Genomic DNA, 16,421 nt, shown 5'->3' with positions numbered 1-16,421 from the left:
CGGAGACACTACACCGGGGCAGAGGAGGGAAATAAAAGCAATTAACAAAATCCTCCAGCCAGAATATCTCACTGCAGGAACTGAATATTAAAATTCTACCAGAGTATAATAAAAATTACATGTGCGTAATTACGCACATGTAAAGGCGCGTGTTTCAGACATTTCACTGCCGCAAACTCTTTAATATGCAGCTTACATTTTGAAATGTGAAGTACCAGGTTCCTGTGGCTCTGATAAGCACGTTGAGCTTGACGCACGCGGCGTTTCGTTACGCACAGGCGCACTGGCACACGCGCGCGTACCTCATCACCTGTCTTTATTTTTTTAATTAAATTCCAAGAAGCAACAGATCACAAAGACGTTCTTATCTGATATTGTCTGGATTAAAATCTAAACGATTATAATGAATATAACAATATAAGATGATATTACTGTTGTGTTTTGACGTGACTTATGATCTGAATTCCACAAAAACCATCCATGAAAACATGAAATTAAAAACCCAAAACAGCTGTCTTAAAGAAAGCCTTTGCTCCATCCTGTCCCTGATTCATGCAAAATGTCTTTTCTAACAAAGAGCACCCATTACTAGCAGCCCTGCGATGGCAAATATCAGAATACATGAATAATGCCAACTCATTACGCACCCAGAGGCCCTGATTCACATGAGACTACAGCCTCTGAGACATCTGAGAGAAACACACATGATGTGAAGGGAGGTTTTATCATGAATTGTGACAGCTCGTTTCAGAAGCTGAAATCTGTTTCCTCAGCTTCCACATGCAACATTTCTCTTTTCACCTACATTGACATCTTTTTTCTTTATTTGTCAGTGGGTGCAAGTAAAGCATTAAGTAAGTGATTGAGTGATAATTCAAGATTAAGTGGGTAATGGGGTAATTAAAGTGGACAAGAATAGAATGAATGAATGATTTATGAAGGTGTGATCAAAGGGCAGAGGAGAACAGAGTGGCAATCAGACCCATTGGTCCTGGATAAGAGCAAACACATGCTAATGAGAGAAAGATTAAAGCAAAAGATTCCACAGACGCCTCATGAAATAAACAACACAGGTTGACCACAGTCTGCACAACATCAGACAAAACCACTTCAGTCTGGAGAGGGAAATTAAAACTATTAGCAAGCCATTTTGAAGGAACATGTTGAAGGGTGTGTGCCGGAAAGAATAATAATATTATCTTTTCTCCGTGCTTGTTATTTCTTATGCTTATCGTACGAGCGGTCCATCCACACTAGACAGAGTGATGTCAAGGGTCATGTGATTTATGTTCATGCCACCATATTATAGGACAAATGCTGCTTTTCAGCAGAATCACGCAAATTATAAATCACCTGCTTTCTGCTTGGAATGTCATATTTTATGAATCATGTATTTTGAACAATAATCATAAAAACCAAGTCGATTTTAATACGTGCAAAGTGTATTTACGAAGTTTCCTTTCTGTTTTCATCAGTAAAAACAAAAGTAAAGTGCTGATTATTTGACTGAATTAAAAAGGAAATGCATGCTGTGTGTCTAATATAAGCCGTGAGTGAGATGAACTGAAGGATAGTATATTTTTACTTTATCTGCATGATGTTGCGAACCTGTTAGACACAAGCACGACTGGGCCTTCGGGTAGTATGTTGGTGTGCATCCAAGTTGAAATTGTTCCAGTATTTGAGCCTGAACGTAACTTTCATTCATTCCCACGAGGTGGGAGGTTTTATATGAATACTCCAGGATTCACACCTATAGTCTGATATAAAGAGTGGAGATTGGCCTTTACGTAGTTATATCTATCCATCTTCTACATTTCTGTCTGGGCTGCCTCACATCCTTCTCCACTTCATCAAATGCTTTTCATGTAAAAAATGTAATAAAGAACACGTCATAAGCTCCAGGTGATGCTTCATAAACAGCCATCCAAACTGTTTCTGTCTCAGATTTGGTTTTCATTTTAAACGAAACTTCAAATTTGCTTGATTCTTGTGTTATCATGGTCGTATACACAATAGCTGTTGTTCAACGTTTGGGTGAATGGAATAGAAGACATATGACCGCACTCACTTGTGCCTTTATAAGCTCATTACGTTTGACAAACACGTAAAGGAAAACAGAAACGGGCCCAGAATGGAGCCTTGAGGTACACCTCATGTCAAATAGGAGGGAGAGCTTCAGTGACACAGACTGAAAAAGAGTGAAAAGCTCCCCACACGACAACGTAATATCACTGTGTTCACTGGTGATGCAACACGAGTTGAATGGTTCCTTCATAATCTCCCTTATCTCCCCTTGAATAACCCTCTCAAGTCCAACGTGTTTACACATGCTTTGGTTATAGAACCGTGAGAGAAGTGTCAGACCTTCATCTCTGTGTCTATATCTCTATATTTCACTAAAATACAGTTGTGGGGGTGAATACTCCAGATGGGGCTGCCGTCATATGACACACAAGCCAAACACTGTGGGATGTCACAACTCCATAAACGCAGAATGAAAAGGCCTTTTAACCCTCCACCGCCACCACCCCCCACCCCCACCCGGCCCGCAGACCTCATTCACGTCTATAGGCTCTGTGTTTAATCAGCTTCTTTCCTGCAGGGTCAAAAGTCTGATGGGGCAGATATGGGCTGACAAATCAAACCAAACGGAGTTCCTGAGATAAGCGTGTCAGTAGGAGGTGATGGTGGAGTGGAGAGGTGAGCCGGCAGACTTTGGACCTCGCTTTCCTCCATCGCCTCGGCCGCTGGCGCCTCGGTCAGTCTCTCTCCTCTCCGGGTGGGAACCATGAAGATCGATTTTGCCCCCGTGCAGGTGCCCTTCCAGAGGAGGCTGCAGACGGCCTCGGTGCTGCAGTGGGTCTTCTCCTTCATCGGACTGGGTGAGTGCTCGTCTTCAGGCGCGAGCAGGTCAACCGGCTGCAGCTTTGAAATGTTTTTTAGTCAAACAGGTGTTGGAACGAGAGGTGGGGAGATGTTTTCAAGTGTTTGACCGAGAGAGGGAGCCAAGCTGAACCTAAACAAGAGCCCCTGAACCAAGTGACACATTACATAATAACTTCATAACACCAGTCTGCTCGGAATTCACTGAAAAACTGTTGTTTAGCCTTTTAAATGTTGACTTTGGTTAAGTTTGTGTTTCTTCTACACGCAGTCTTCTTCCTGTGTGATGAGGATTTTTATTGGTCCTTGTGTTATCTTCCTTTCAAACACATTATAAAACGAGACAGCAGAGCGGGTGTGTTCGAGTCAATAGTTTATTGATAACACCGGGGGAATAAAAACAAACTTCTATATCCCTCAAACTGATGCTTTTTTAAGCTGAATTCTTGGGTTTTCTTCATTATGTTGTGTTTACTGTATACTCCAAACATACTGGGCGACTGAGGTCATAAACTAAAATGAATCCAAAGTCTTGAACGCTGATGCCTCCTGCAAATGGAAATTATTTACGATCATGACCTTTGCAATGATTACGTCCTTGAAATTTTAATTTCCCCCGTCAAACCACAAAGAGACATGTGAGGCGATGCAGCTGTGAGCTGCAACGTCCAAAGCACCGCCAATGTTTCTGGACACTTTTATCTTTCATTTATATGTTGTTGCGAACGTTGTGTTGAAAATATTTCATGTACATTCAGCTCATTGCGCTCTATTGTCCCAACGCAGGGGCAACTGATTGTTAAAGCATATATACAGTCTGCAAATTCTAGATTTGAGTTTTTTAGGAGTAAAATCAAAGTTCGTCAGGAGAAAATGTGATGATAAACGAGGACGATCAGCTGTGTTTTACTTTGAAAGGATTAAGAGATGACAGATCTTATCTTTCAGAGGGCAAAGTGAGCGCCGTGAGAGAGATAAGAAATATATTAAACAATGAAACGTGATGATAAAAGAGTCTTAACAGAGAAACACTGGTGATCAACAAAAACACTCCTGAGTTTCACCAACAATCGTTAATTTTCTGAACCCATAATTTTATTTTTCTCTTTTAAATGAGCTGGTGAAGAGATTAGTGAATTGATATTATTCAGGTTAGTTGTTTTTTAAAAAAAAAAATCTTAAACCTGAATTTGTTTTAGGCCCCATTTACCCAACTTTTTAAAAACGATGTTTGTTTCAGGCCGCCATTGTTGTTATTGTCAATCTATTGAGCATGTGCAAAACGTGCACAGTCGCAGTGAGTGAGCAGAGTGAGAGTGTTTTCAAAAAGTTGTGTTTTCAGTGGCTTCGACACACTGGAAATTGTGTAAACGCGCCTCAGTTGCACCAAAATTTGAAAGATATTTAAACGTGCACATGGGTGAAGTTAACTGTTTGAAAGTTTTCGTTTACATGAAACAGGCAGATTTTTCAACCTCCTTGAAAAACTAAAAACCTTTTTTTTTATATATATCTTCTCATGGTTTTTCCCCCACAAAATTTTTTGTGTCATTTGAAATGATGAAAAACAATGACATTTATCAACAAGCACTCCTCTTTTATTGTGAAAAACACAAATCCACTCTTATTTACTGAACATGGCAGGTTGATTGTTAATTCCGTTTCATTGAACTGAGTTTATTAAACTCTTATCGGAACTTATGCTCCTTATTACAAGTCTTTATCTTCTTTTGATGCACCGGGCCTTCACCAGATGTTAATCTGTCCATCTCAAATACGATTAAGACAGAACTAAACACATGAGACGTATGATAAACATCCAGATCAGCTCCACAGTCGTGTGCAATGTTACACCACGGTCACCCTGCACACACAGCTGAACGCTGAGCATTCACAGTCAGACACATGATTTCCTCTTCAGTCGTCACATTCCGTCGGCCTCTAGAGATCCTCCTCTAAAACACTCCCAGTAATCAGCCACTATCAGCCTCCTGCACCAGCCAGTAACTTATTCATTGAATCAGTCGTGTGTGAGGCCAGAGGGCCTGGAAGCACCAGAAGAGGGAAAGACTGATAAATAAACATCAAGGAAAGCAATGTAAGAGCGTATTTCCACATTTCTCATTCATGTAACACTTCTAATGCGTCATTACTACAAAATATAAGTAACATATTTCATGTGTGCTGATTAGATGATTTAATCTTTCCTTTCAAGCCACAATTAATAACAATAAAAGGAGGTGAGGCAGTAACACTGTACACACAGTGTGAAGATACCAAAAAAATGAAAAATAGACCTTTGACTCTGGTTTATATAAAATCTGTGGGATGCTTCAGTCTCCTGCTCACAGTGCTCTTGTCCTCCTCCTCCTCCTCCTCCTCCTCCTCTTCCTCCTCAGCACCCACCTGCATCTTCCTCTTCTTCTACCTGCTCTTCACCCGCTTCTGGCTCGTCAGTGTTCTGTACGCCGTCTGGTGGTTCTTCGACTTCGACACGCCGGCACGCGGAGGCCGCAGGGTGCCCTTCCTGTGTGGCCTCTCAGTTTGGGAATACATGCGGGATTACTTCCCCATCAAGGTGAGGCGGAGGGAGAGAGAGAGAGAGAGAGAGAGAGAGAGAGAGAGAGAGAGAGAGAGAGAGAGAGAGAGAGAGAGAGAGGACATCAGAACATCTGCCAGTGATCTAATCTGTGATCTGCAGCCTCCTCGGAGGCTTTATCTCCGTCCTTGACGGCGAGCAAACCATTGATAGATGACGCCACTCTTTCCAATAGTCATGTGTAAAGCATATATGTGTAGAGTATATTTGTGTAGAGCATATATGTGTAGAGTATATATGCACAAGGTTTCCTCCATTATAGTGTCCTGAGTTCTGAGTAAACACCTCCAGCTGGCATGACACAAACTATTTTCTGTCCTCATGCACTCGCAAAGCAGAGTAAAATATGTTATTAAGATCCGGTTTGGTAACAAGTAATACTGTGTTTTTAGGTTATTTTGTATGTGAATGTGCTATTAATGCCACGAAGAAATGTCCTGGGACATAATATGTAAGATCAATCTCACTGAGAGATGATAAATCTTTCAGATTTTCATGGTTGTGTGTCGTCTGAGTAATTCTTATGATTATATCACATTGTGGTTGAAAACCCAGCTCACTGGGTCTGAACATGAAAAACTTACAAAGATGGGACGTAATTATGATAGAGGATATTGTCATGTCCCATGATCTGAGCCAAAGGAAGCATGCATGTAGATGTTAAAATAAAAGAGGTCCAAGGATGGAGCCTTGAGGAACCCCTCAGATTCCATTCTCTCGTCTCTACAAGTAAGAAAGCCTGAAACACATTTCATAGCTTTTATTGCATTGTTTTTTCAGGTCTAATCCAGATTTCACACTTTGTGATTATGGATTTCTTTGCCATGTGCAACTTTAAATTTCAACCGTTGAATCAGGCAAAGTCTTCATCTCTGTTTCCTTCAAGGTGGTCCAGTGCATCGACGACACATCAGAATTTTTACTCTTCTACCTGCAAATTCAATCTGTGTGGAGTCACAAAACCAAAACGACCTTTAAAATCAAGAGAACTTGAATCCATTCATCCAAGATAGAAGTGTAAAATCCAATATTTAACAAGTATTATTACAATATTGGACAAAATAAGACTTTTTTTTTGTTTGTTGGGGAAGAAAATTTTAAGTGAAAATGAAATATAACCTTCATATTGTCTAGTAGCGTCTATGGAGATACTGAAGAGTCACATATGAACCAGCTCATGTTGTCAAAGAATAAAATCTGTGAGCTGCGATTTCATTTTGACACAAAACCCCCAAATAATTCAGTCGTAGTCGACGCAATCCCACAGCTGCCTGTTACATAAGAAGCTCCAGCCACATGAGATAAGAGTTCAGCCTGAGTGCAAAGCAGGGAGCTTGTTTTGATGTGGTTTGTGGAGCTGGACTGGTTGCCGGGCAGCATCACGGTGAGGAGAAACCCTGCAGGAAGTTACTGACAAAAGAGGAAGTCTACTGCAGGACCTGCTCACTAAACATCACATGTGACTGCAGCTCTGTCCGTGTGTTTACGCTACACCGAGAGCCGTGGAGCTGCAGGGGAGCTGTTTTCACTATGTCTCTAATCGTACCGAGATAATAAAGTGCAATCAGCCGACTCGTCAGACTGTAAATTCAGCTGGTGTTTGACCTGTGACTCATATCAAATTTATAACGAAATATAAAAAGTCTTTTAACATAGTGAAGATGGCCGCGGCTGCTTCTAAGCTCTATTAATACTCTATTAGATTAGTTTTCAACTCCTGTGGGGAGAGATAACTTTGAGATAAATGATGAGGATAAACTGTGCGTGACCCCCACAGTGTGATGTGTCTACTGAAGCTCAGGGAGGCCCCCTAGTGGCAGAGCAGGGTACCTGCAAGACTCGGACAAAATGACTCAATGATTTTAGTCTCTTAATTACTAACACAGCTGTATTTAGTGGCACATTTAACAGAATTTCTCTCAACAGTTATAAAACTTTTGCTAAAAATGCACAACAATGCACAACAAATAAAACAATAACAGGAATTCAAGAAAGAGTGCTCACTTCTTCTCTTTATCCATGAAATCATCATAAAACCAAGATTTAGGACCAAATTAATGGAGCGGTGCTTTTCTGTAGAAGGGGTCAAACTATGGAAAAATCCTTGTTTAATCCGAAATAATCTAAATCACCCAGCACACCATTAACCAAAGAGCCTGTTTACACTGAGACAGCCTCACTGAAAGCGATTCAAAGTCCATTTTAAATCTCAAGAAAGCGATAACCTTTAAAATGCAGCTCCTTTAGGGGGCGCCAGAGATCAGAACTAGGGCCAAAGGTGTTTCTTTCGACTCTCAGCCACAACACTTTCTAGAAAAGTTTTAAATCTGCGGCCTATGGGCCAAGACCAGCCGCAGGAGAGTTTAAAGATATTGATGAACATCAATGATACCGACCTTTTTGATGACTTTGATGAAACTCATATAGTGATAAATGTGGCCTATATGTGGCCCCTTCAAAAAACCTGCTTTCCAATCTTAATAAAACCTGACAGTTATTGGCATATTTTGATGATTCCTGCTCTTGTATGTTGGTGAAAGCTGGTGTCTCCACCAGCTTTAGGGATATTCCTAGAGGGGATCTCCAGAGAACAAGGTGAATTAGAGGACTGGACACTAAAAAGACAAAGTGAACATGACGACACAGGTGGTTGGATGAAAAACGAGAGTTAAAATAACAATATAAATGTTAGACAATATCACCAAGATGAGGAAACATAAGGAGGCGACCGATGTAAATCACCATTTATTAATAAAAGACAGGAGAAGACAGGCACGAAGGTGATGATCCTCCAAATAGAGCGATAAGTTAGTAGTACATACTGGCATGCCATGTGAACGTATACCGGAGAAAAACTTTCTACTTAAAGACTTTTTCTTTTTCCAAGAAGAACTTTTAAATTTGTCTAATCCAGTTGAAAGTGAATCCAACATCATCTGACCGTACGCCTCGTTAGGCCCCAGACAAAGAGCCCATGTCTGGGTAACTGGGAAGCAGTGTCCTGCCGGGAGCCCAATTAGTCTCATTGGTGTGTCTTTCCCCACCGTTCCTAATGCCACCGCCATCAGCCCGGGCTCAGAGCTCACCAGCTGACGCCGAGGCCAAGATTCATCCACACGAGACGGTGACGCTGTCAATTCACACGTAGAGCACGTCTGCAGAGCGCCTCCACGTCACATGGAGCCGACGGTGGCGGCCATGATGGCGCATGGTTCCTTCGGAGGAAAGTCCAGCTTTCACACAGACGTGTATTATACGGAAAGAAAAACTGCATTGTGTTTAACAAGCTTGGGGTAATCGAAATTTGGACGCGGTGCGATCAGCTGCGTTCGCCATTCGTGGTTTTTTACAGTAACTGCGAGTTGAGATACATAAGTGGTGAATTACATATTTTTTGAATTATTTCATCTACTTTCCTTATTTCCATCTTTCAGGAGGTACGTTGATTGATAATTTGCTTTTCTGAACTGTTATCCACTCAAACTTTTTCTTTTTTCTTTTAAAGGCTCCAATCGTTTGAAATGAGAAGTTTTATCGACAGAATCAAGAGGGAGTACATCATGTCTATTTACAACTCAGTTTGTTTTAGCCCTGCTTGAACTAGTTACTCTTTACTGTGTTGGTGTCGCCTCTGTTCAAGTTGTTTAAAAGGTAAAAGCAAAAGTTGGTCCGCGATGCATTTTAATGGCATCGCAACCAAAAGGTCAAGGTGAAGATCAACTCTTTTTTGGTCAGTTCATCCATCCATCCATCCATCCATCCATCCATCCATCCATCCATCCATCCATCCATCCATCCATCCATCCATCCATCCATCCATCCATCCATCCATCCATGACAGATCTGCAGTACATCATGTTTGCTGAAACAAATCAAACTGCATAACAATAATTGGAACAGACATTTGCTATCTGTGCGTCTTTCATTGACGATAACATAACGACAGTTTCATCTACATGACGGTCTGCAGCATGGACACAACCCTAACCCTAACCCTAACCCTAACCCTAACCCTAACCCTAACCCTAACCCTAACCCTAACCCTAACCCTAACCCTAACCCTAACTGCACTTTGAAAAAAAAAAAACCCCAAGAGTCCAGAAAAGTTTGTGAGCACTTCAGATTCTTGCTGGGCACCTCTTTGTTTTGATGGAAGCCCTAAGTGGAATTTGAGCTAATGATCAACTGCGTGACCCGAGCCAGAGGTCAGCGGCAGCTGGAGGAGCTCACAGTGCAAACAGAGAGGACGCAAAACAACAAAACTTCTTTATGGCAGCTCAGACTCATCACCTCCATCATACTATACAAACATGCAGCCTGGAGGAAGACGCTTGACGGAGGCGTCAGAGGCGGCTCTTGACTATCAAGCTCATGTGGGAGAAGGTTGCAGAGCCTGATGATCGGCGTTAACGTCTCCTTCAGATCTGCGTGGCCTTGATTATTAACCTCAATACCACAGGCAGAGAGTGAGGGAGGAAGAGGGCACGCTTGTTTTTCTTTGGTCGGAGAAGCAGGAAGCAAAACAAGCCGCGGCACGTGATGAGCCACTGTTGACTTTCGACATTTATTTTCTACCAAAGCTCCTCAGGTGGAGGATCGCTCAAACCGTCAGCGGCCAATCACAGGGCAGAGATTCAGGGACTGTGGGGCAATTAATGTTCAAGAACTTCTGATGGAGTGACTCATCTGTCTTATTATTCTTTCTACATGGTGATCCTTGCCTCTATGGCGAGCTCCACCACAGTCACATATGTTTAACTAATCAAGGTACAATACCTGCAAGCTCAATTGAATTAACTACTTTTTTTTTTTTTTTAAAAATGACTAACCAACTAAAGATTTTCAAACCACCACTTCTGGATTTTAACCATCTTGATCAGGGGTGTCAAAAAAAGTCCTCTTCCACAATATGTACTCATGCATGAAATATTTCTTTTTTGCCAAAATAAAGTTAAATATTGATCTTCAATTCAATGTCGTGTTGGTGAGTCGGGTAAAGATTGCACCATTTCATCAAATTTTACAGAAAGCCCAAAGCTTTGAATTGATTTCACAAACTTTGTCTTGCCAATGTAACTGTTACGTTACACCGGCTGATGAAACTAGGCCAACTCTTTTCCCTGGCGAGTATTAAGAAAGTTGCTCAAATCTGTCTCTGGGGGTATCGGTTGCTTTTACTTGGCAACACACATTTTCAGACATTGAGCGAAAGCCAGAGTCTGAAGGGTCGATGGATCAAAGATTGTGTTGAAACAGGGCCGGTTGGACTTCAGCCATCTGGATCAGTGGTTGTACTCTACTGTCAGCTCTGATAAAAGCGCAGGAGAGTATAAAAATACACTACCAGGTCAGATGATACTGTCGTGAAGGACAGCAGTCCGTTTGGTTGGGTGCCATTGATCTTTCACAATAAGATTTTATTGTGTTAGAAAAAAAATTATTAAGACCTGCGACACTGCCGATGGCTTTTAATGTGGTAAATTGGTCCAAAATACTGGAAACAAAAGGTCTGGAACATATTGGGACTTTTTTGGGGATTGTGGTTCACTGAACAAATAAAATAGTTGGGGCACCTTAGCTGGTGGGTGACTGAGCCTTTTCCATATCTGCCCCCACACTGTGGACCTCTGTGTACTGAACGTCACACCTTCCAATCTGTCATCAAAACTCACCAGAACTGCTTTTAATACTTATAACACAAATCTATTTCTTTTATTATGTGTTTTCTGTTTCTCCATTTTATGCTTGTTGATTTTATGATTTAAAGTGTATATGAGTGTCTTAAAAAGCGCCATACAAATAAAATGTATGATTATTAGTAGTATTATTAGTATTCACATGAAAAAATATTAATCGACTCTGTTTTTCTGAATTAATGAGATAATTATCTCATTAATTCAGAAAAACAGAGCCAAATGTTTTCTATAATAAATTTTTTCTCGTAATTATGAGATACCTATCTCATTAATTCAGAAAAACAGAGTCGATTTAAATTTTTTCATGTGAATGCAATACTCTTCCATATAAATTGGTAACATCATTCATTAAATTAAGTTAATTCATTAGATCAAATGCAAAGAACTTGATTGATGTATATGTTACCAATTGAAGCAAATCAGTTGAATTGGTTCAACTATTTCCAACAATTTTCTTTTTTAAAAAAGAAAACAGAGTACAATGAGAAAAGCCATGAACAGACAGGAGAACCTCCTGCTGAGCTTGAATACTGAGCGCAATACACCAGATGTGCCTGAATTCTCCATTTAAATGGGAAGTTCCTTGACTCGTCACCGTCTTTCTTGCGTTTGTCGTCCCACAGCTGGTGAAGACCGCTGACCTGGACCCCCGGCACAACTACATCCTGGGCTTCCATCCGCACGGCGTGCTGGTGGCAGGAGCGTTCACCAACTTCTGCACCTACGCCACGGGTTTCAGGAAGCTGTTTCCAGGCCTCACCAGCTACATGCTCATGCTGCCTCTGTGGTTCAGGGCGCCGTTCTTCAGGGACTACGTCATGTGTGCAGGTGTGAGAATGTCGCATTCAACAAACTTTACCGTTCCTGAAAACGCAGGAATATATAATTGTGCTGAAAAAACAACTTTTTGGAAAGAAAACCCCCCAAAAAAACCTTTGACCTGGTTTCTATTCTGATCTTGCCGTGCAGGATTGATTCCCTCGGACAAAGAGAGTGCAAGTTACCCGCTTCGGCAAAAGCGCAGCGGCAACGCCGTTGTGATCGCGGTGGGCGGAGCCCCAGAGGCGCTCGATGCCCATCCTGGATCCTACAACGTACTTCTGGCCAACAAGAAAGGCTTCATCAAAATGGCCATGGAACATGGGTGAGAGGCACGGGGAAACTTTCCACCCGCTGGATCGTTTTCCATCAAATGGATAACTGAATTACAGCTGGAGCTAATGGATTATATCAGTCGAGTCATCGCCGTGTTTTGGTCTCCCTACCGTTGAAACTGAGCGTTAAACCAAGTCAGTTCAATGAAATGCGGCATTAAAATAAAACAGTCTCAAATTGTCGAGAGGCAATTATATAAAATCAGGGATCTGTTGTACTGCAGCGTATTTGTTAGTAAACCCAACACTATTTTTTGTTAGGGCTCATCTGGTGCCGGTCTTCTCCTTTGGGGAGAACGAAGTGTTCGACCAGGTGGAGAACCGCAGAGGAACGTGGCTGCGGTGGACGCAGGAGCGTCTGCAAGCTGTCATGGGCATCTCGCTGCCTCTCTTCCACGCTCGGGGCGTCTTCCAGTACTCCTTCGGTCTGATCCCCTACAGAAAGCCCATCAGTACCATAGGTGAGTACCACACTTCTGAGGCCCTGGCAACACCAGCCAAACCGATTTGATCTCATTCATAAGAAGAATTCCCCGTTTACACGTTGCAATTTTGGTTGTCCATTTACGCGAGAATGGTGCCTGGAGCCACTGAAAAAGCAACGTTTTGAAAACCTTTTTTTTTCATTAAAAAATAAAAGTTGCCGCGTAAACGCGAATGTTTTCGGAAATAAAAGCGTAAAAAATGATGTGTTTTCACTTGAAACGTTGTCGTGGACATATTTCACAGTATAGAAATAATGTCTGCAGGTGCAGTTTATATATATTTTGTGGCCCCTTGAAGATATAATCGGCGTCCTAACCTCCTCTGGACCGTCTGGAGAAACTCGCTAAGTCCATGAGGACCTGAGGGATTTCGTAAAGAGTTTGACATGCAGCCTAAATTCACTGCACCAGGACTTCAATACACTTAACGTATTCCCCTCTACAAACAAATGAAGAAGCACTCTGTTGACTGTGGGTGTCTTCATCGTCTCCCCACAGTTGGAAGGCCCATTGAGGTGGAGAAGATCGAGAAGCCGACGGCGGAGCAACTGAACAATCTCCACCAGCGCTACATGGACGAGCTGAGCAATCTGTTCGACGAGCACAAAGTCAACTATGGGATAGACGAGGACACGCACCTGAACTTTGTTTGAGACGGACTGAGCGCCGGAGGGGAACCGGGTCTCTATTTATTTGTGAAGTTCTGGTGCTGCAGGTTCACATCCTTTTATATTTCGTCAGCTGAACTCACTCTCGTGTGGCCCTCTGCTGGAATCTGCCTGAACTGCACTGCCAAAGACGAGGCAGAGTTGAGATTGTAGGTAAATTGAATGTTGTAATTTTTCTCTGTTGATCCACATTAAATATCAATATCACCTTTAATCTCTGAGTTTTGTTTGATCGATTCAAGTGTGTGAAACTTTAGAGCTGGATCATCTATTTCAGGCCTTTTGTGTAAAGTTTTAATCTTGAGCTTTTCCAGATTCATCGAAAATGTATTTCACTTCACAAACTAATGTTTTTCTACATCCAGTAATCAGCATAGTAATAAACAATGAAAAATTTCAATTATTTATTTAAATTATTATGATTTTTCTTTGAATTTTTTCTGGCCGCTCTCGGTAGAAGAAAAATATACACAGACTAATTTACTCAATCACTTAATGATAATTAATTCATTTTGGTTAAAAAGAATATGCATAAAACACACACGCATGCACGCGCACACAGATATACACAACTTCAAAGGATGCTTCATTTCATTGAATAATTCTTAATTTTGTTACGTTTACATAGGTGTAGCTTAGTCGTCTTCATTTTATTAGAATAAAAGATTGAATTAGTGCCCTATAAAGACTTCAAATGAAGCAACTTGCTCAATCTTGTTAGTTTCGCTCAGCATTTCAACAGTAAGAAAGAGAAAATGAGCAAACCTCTTTGGTTTACATACAGTTTCTCTGTGCTTTAAGTAGAAAAACAATTCTGTTGATTCGGGAAGCAGGGGAAGTTGGCAGGTGTTTGCTGTTTGCACTAACTTTAATCTCAGATAACAAATACATCGAGTCTTCCTTGGATACTGCAGCAAAATGTCAACTTTTGTTGTCACTTCAACCGCAATCTTTCAGTTTTGAGAAAAAAATCACGACGATAAAAGCAGAATGAGTGGAGGATGAAGGCTCGGACGTTGACAATGTTGAATAAAATCAATACAAAGTGCAAAATGAAGGTAAAAGGTGCAACTGTGTGGGTTCGATTCAGGTTTCTGGACGATAAGAGCGTCTGTGAACTCTGCCACCTTCAGTCTGAGATGGCAGAATTGTGATATTTCAAAATATATAGACGGGACAATGCCCCTTCCTTTCAACACAGTCTGGCCACGATTAATACACGTGTGTGTGAGCGCGCGCATGTGTGTGTGTGTGTGTGTGTGTGTGTGTGTGTGTGTGTGTGTGTGTGTGTGTGTGTGTGTGTGTGTGTGTGTGTGTGTGTGTGTGTGTGTGTGTGTGTGTGAGGCTGATGAAACTGCTGGCAAACAGAGAAGAAATTACAGCAGATCACTGATGCAAGAGAACTGAGGAGTTTCATATCTTGACGGGGACCGACGTGCGTTTTTCGCTGATAAATTGCAATTAGCTGCGAGTGTTAGCGAGCTGCACGGCTCTTTGATTGAGAGGGAAATGATGTTTGTCCGGGAAATTTCCTTTGCGTCAAGAAGCTTTAGAGCAGATCAGGTGGCTTCAGAGTTTGTGGCCTCCCTGTTGGTTTTTGAGTGAGGTTTTCAGAGATCTTGACATTCTCTTAAAGGTTTTTATACAGATTTTTCATCGTTTTCATGCAGTTTTTGACCCTTTTTATACAGTTTTTACAGTTTCCATGCAGTTTTTGACCATTTTCACCTAGCTTATACAGTTTTTACATCGTTTTCCAGCAGTTTTTATAGTTTTTTTTGCAGTTTTTACAGTTTTTATGCAGGTTTAGACTGTTCTATCATAGCTTTTAGGCAGTTTTTACAGTTGTCATGCAGTTTGACAGTTTTTAATGCAGTTTTTATGCAGGTTTAGACTGTTTTATCATAGGTTTTAGGCCGTTTTTACAGTTGTCATGCAGTTTTTGACCATTTTCTTGTAGTTTGAGTGCCATTTTTACAGTTTACATGCAGTTTTCAACAGTTTTGATGCAGTTTTTGACTATTTATACAATGTTTATGCTGTTTTTGCAGTTTACATGCAGTTTTGTTTTTATCCAGTTCCAGTCTCTATGCAGTGGACTCTGTTGTTGGAGGAGCTGCAGCTGATAGCTGTCTGTCAGGACCATAGGTGATAGTGGGAATAACAACATAATTGACTTATTTTTGAAGACGGCGTTCAAAGTGCGAAAGAATCAACAGCCCTGTTAATCACTGAAACCTTCGGTCTCTATCTTATCTTGGGGGTGTTTTCCTACGAAGAAAAACAAAACATAGATGAACCTCTGGTTTGAAACATTAAAAGAAAAGAGGCGCAACAAGAGAAACCGTCATCGTCAATGAAATCTGAGCAATAATAAAGCTGTTTTGGACAATTTCCTTTAATCCTCTTGCCCAGGAAAAAAATCCTCTTGCTTGATAACAAATGCGTAGATAATTTGGTATCAACCTCACTGATACAGAGTACAGTCATTATATAAGAATGCAAAATCTATCAATGAAAACAGGCTTTATTAAGGAGATGTTGTATAATACCTGAACGAATTACTTCAGAGGGGCAAAAATAAAGTTAAACCTCCTCCTCAAATCAGCCCACCAGTGAATTAAATTAGAGGCAGAGAGATTGAAATATATTAGAATGTACCATCGCTATCCCACGTGCTGTTTCTCAACAGTGACCTGATGTCAAGGACTTTATGGTCGATTTCATCAAAAAGCAGTTATGATTCTTGGCAGGATCCTACCAGACATGTGATATCAGTTTTTGGGCAAACAGCGACAGATACAAAGTGCAAGGGAGGATTTTTTATTTTTTTTATTTTTTAGTAGACATTGAGGATGATATTTAATTTGTGGAAAATCCTGACGACAGCAGAAACACCCAGTCCGGTGAACGCATGAACTCAGACAGGACAG

At 41.2% G+C, this 16,421-nt stretch overlaps 1 protein-coding gene across 1 annotated transcript; it reads left to right on the top strand.

The window, feature by feature from the left end:
* Positions 1-2,671: 2,671 nt before the first annotated feature.
* On the top strand, positions 2,672-13,700 carry mogat2 (monoacylglycerol O-acyltransferase 2). Its single transcript, XM_080482485.1, has 6 exons — positions 2,672-2,885; positions 5,286-5,464; positions 11,805-12,009; positions 12,151-12,325; positions 12,597-12,796; positions 13,319-13,700. Exons 1-6 carry the CDS (start codon positions 2,792-2,794, stop codon positions 13,471-13,473), a joined length of 1,008 nt encoding a protein of 335 aa, XP_080338611.1. The 5' UTR covers positions 2,672-2,791; the 3' UTR covers positions 13,474-13,700.
* Positions 13,701-16,421: the final 2,721 nt, after the last annotated feature.

Source organism: Lipophrys pholis (assembly GCF_963383615.2).
Source record: "Lipophrys pholis genome assembly, chromosome: 16".
Lineage (NCBI taxonomy): Eukaryota > Metazoa > Chordata > Actinopteri > Blenniiformes > Blenniidae > Lipophrys > Lipophrys pholis.
Note: the sequence above shows the minus strand (reverse complement) of the source record. Positions and strands in the feature narration are given on the sequence as shown.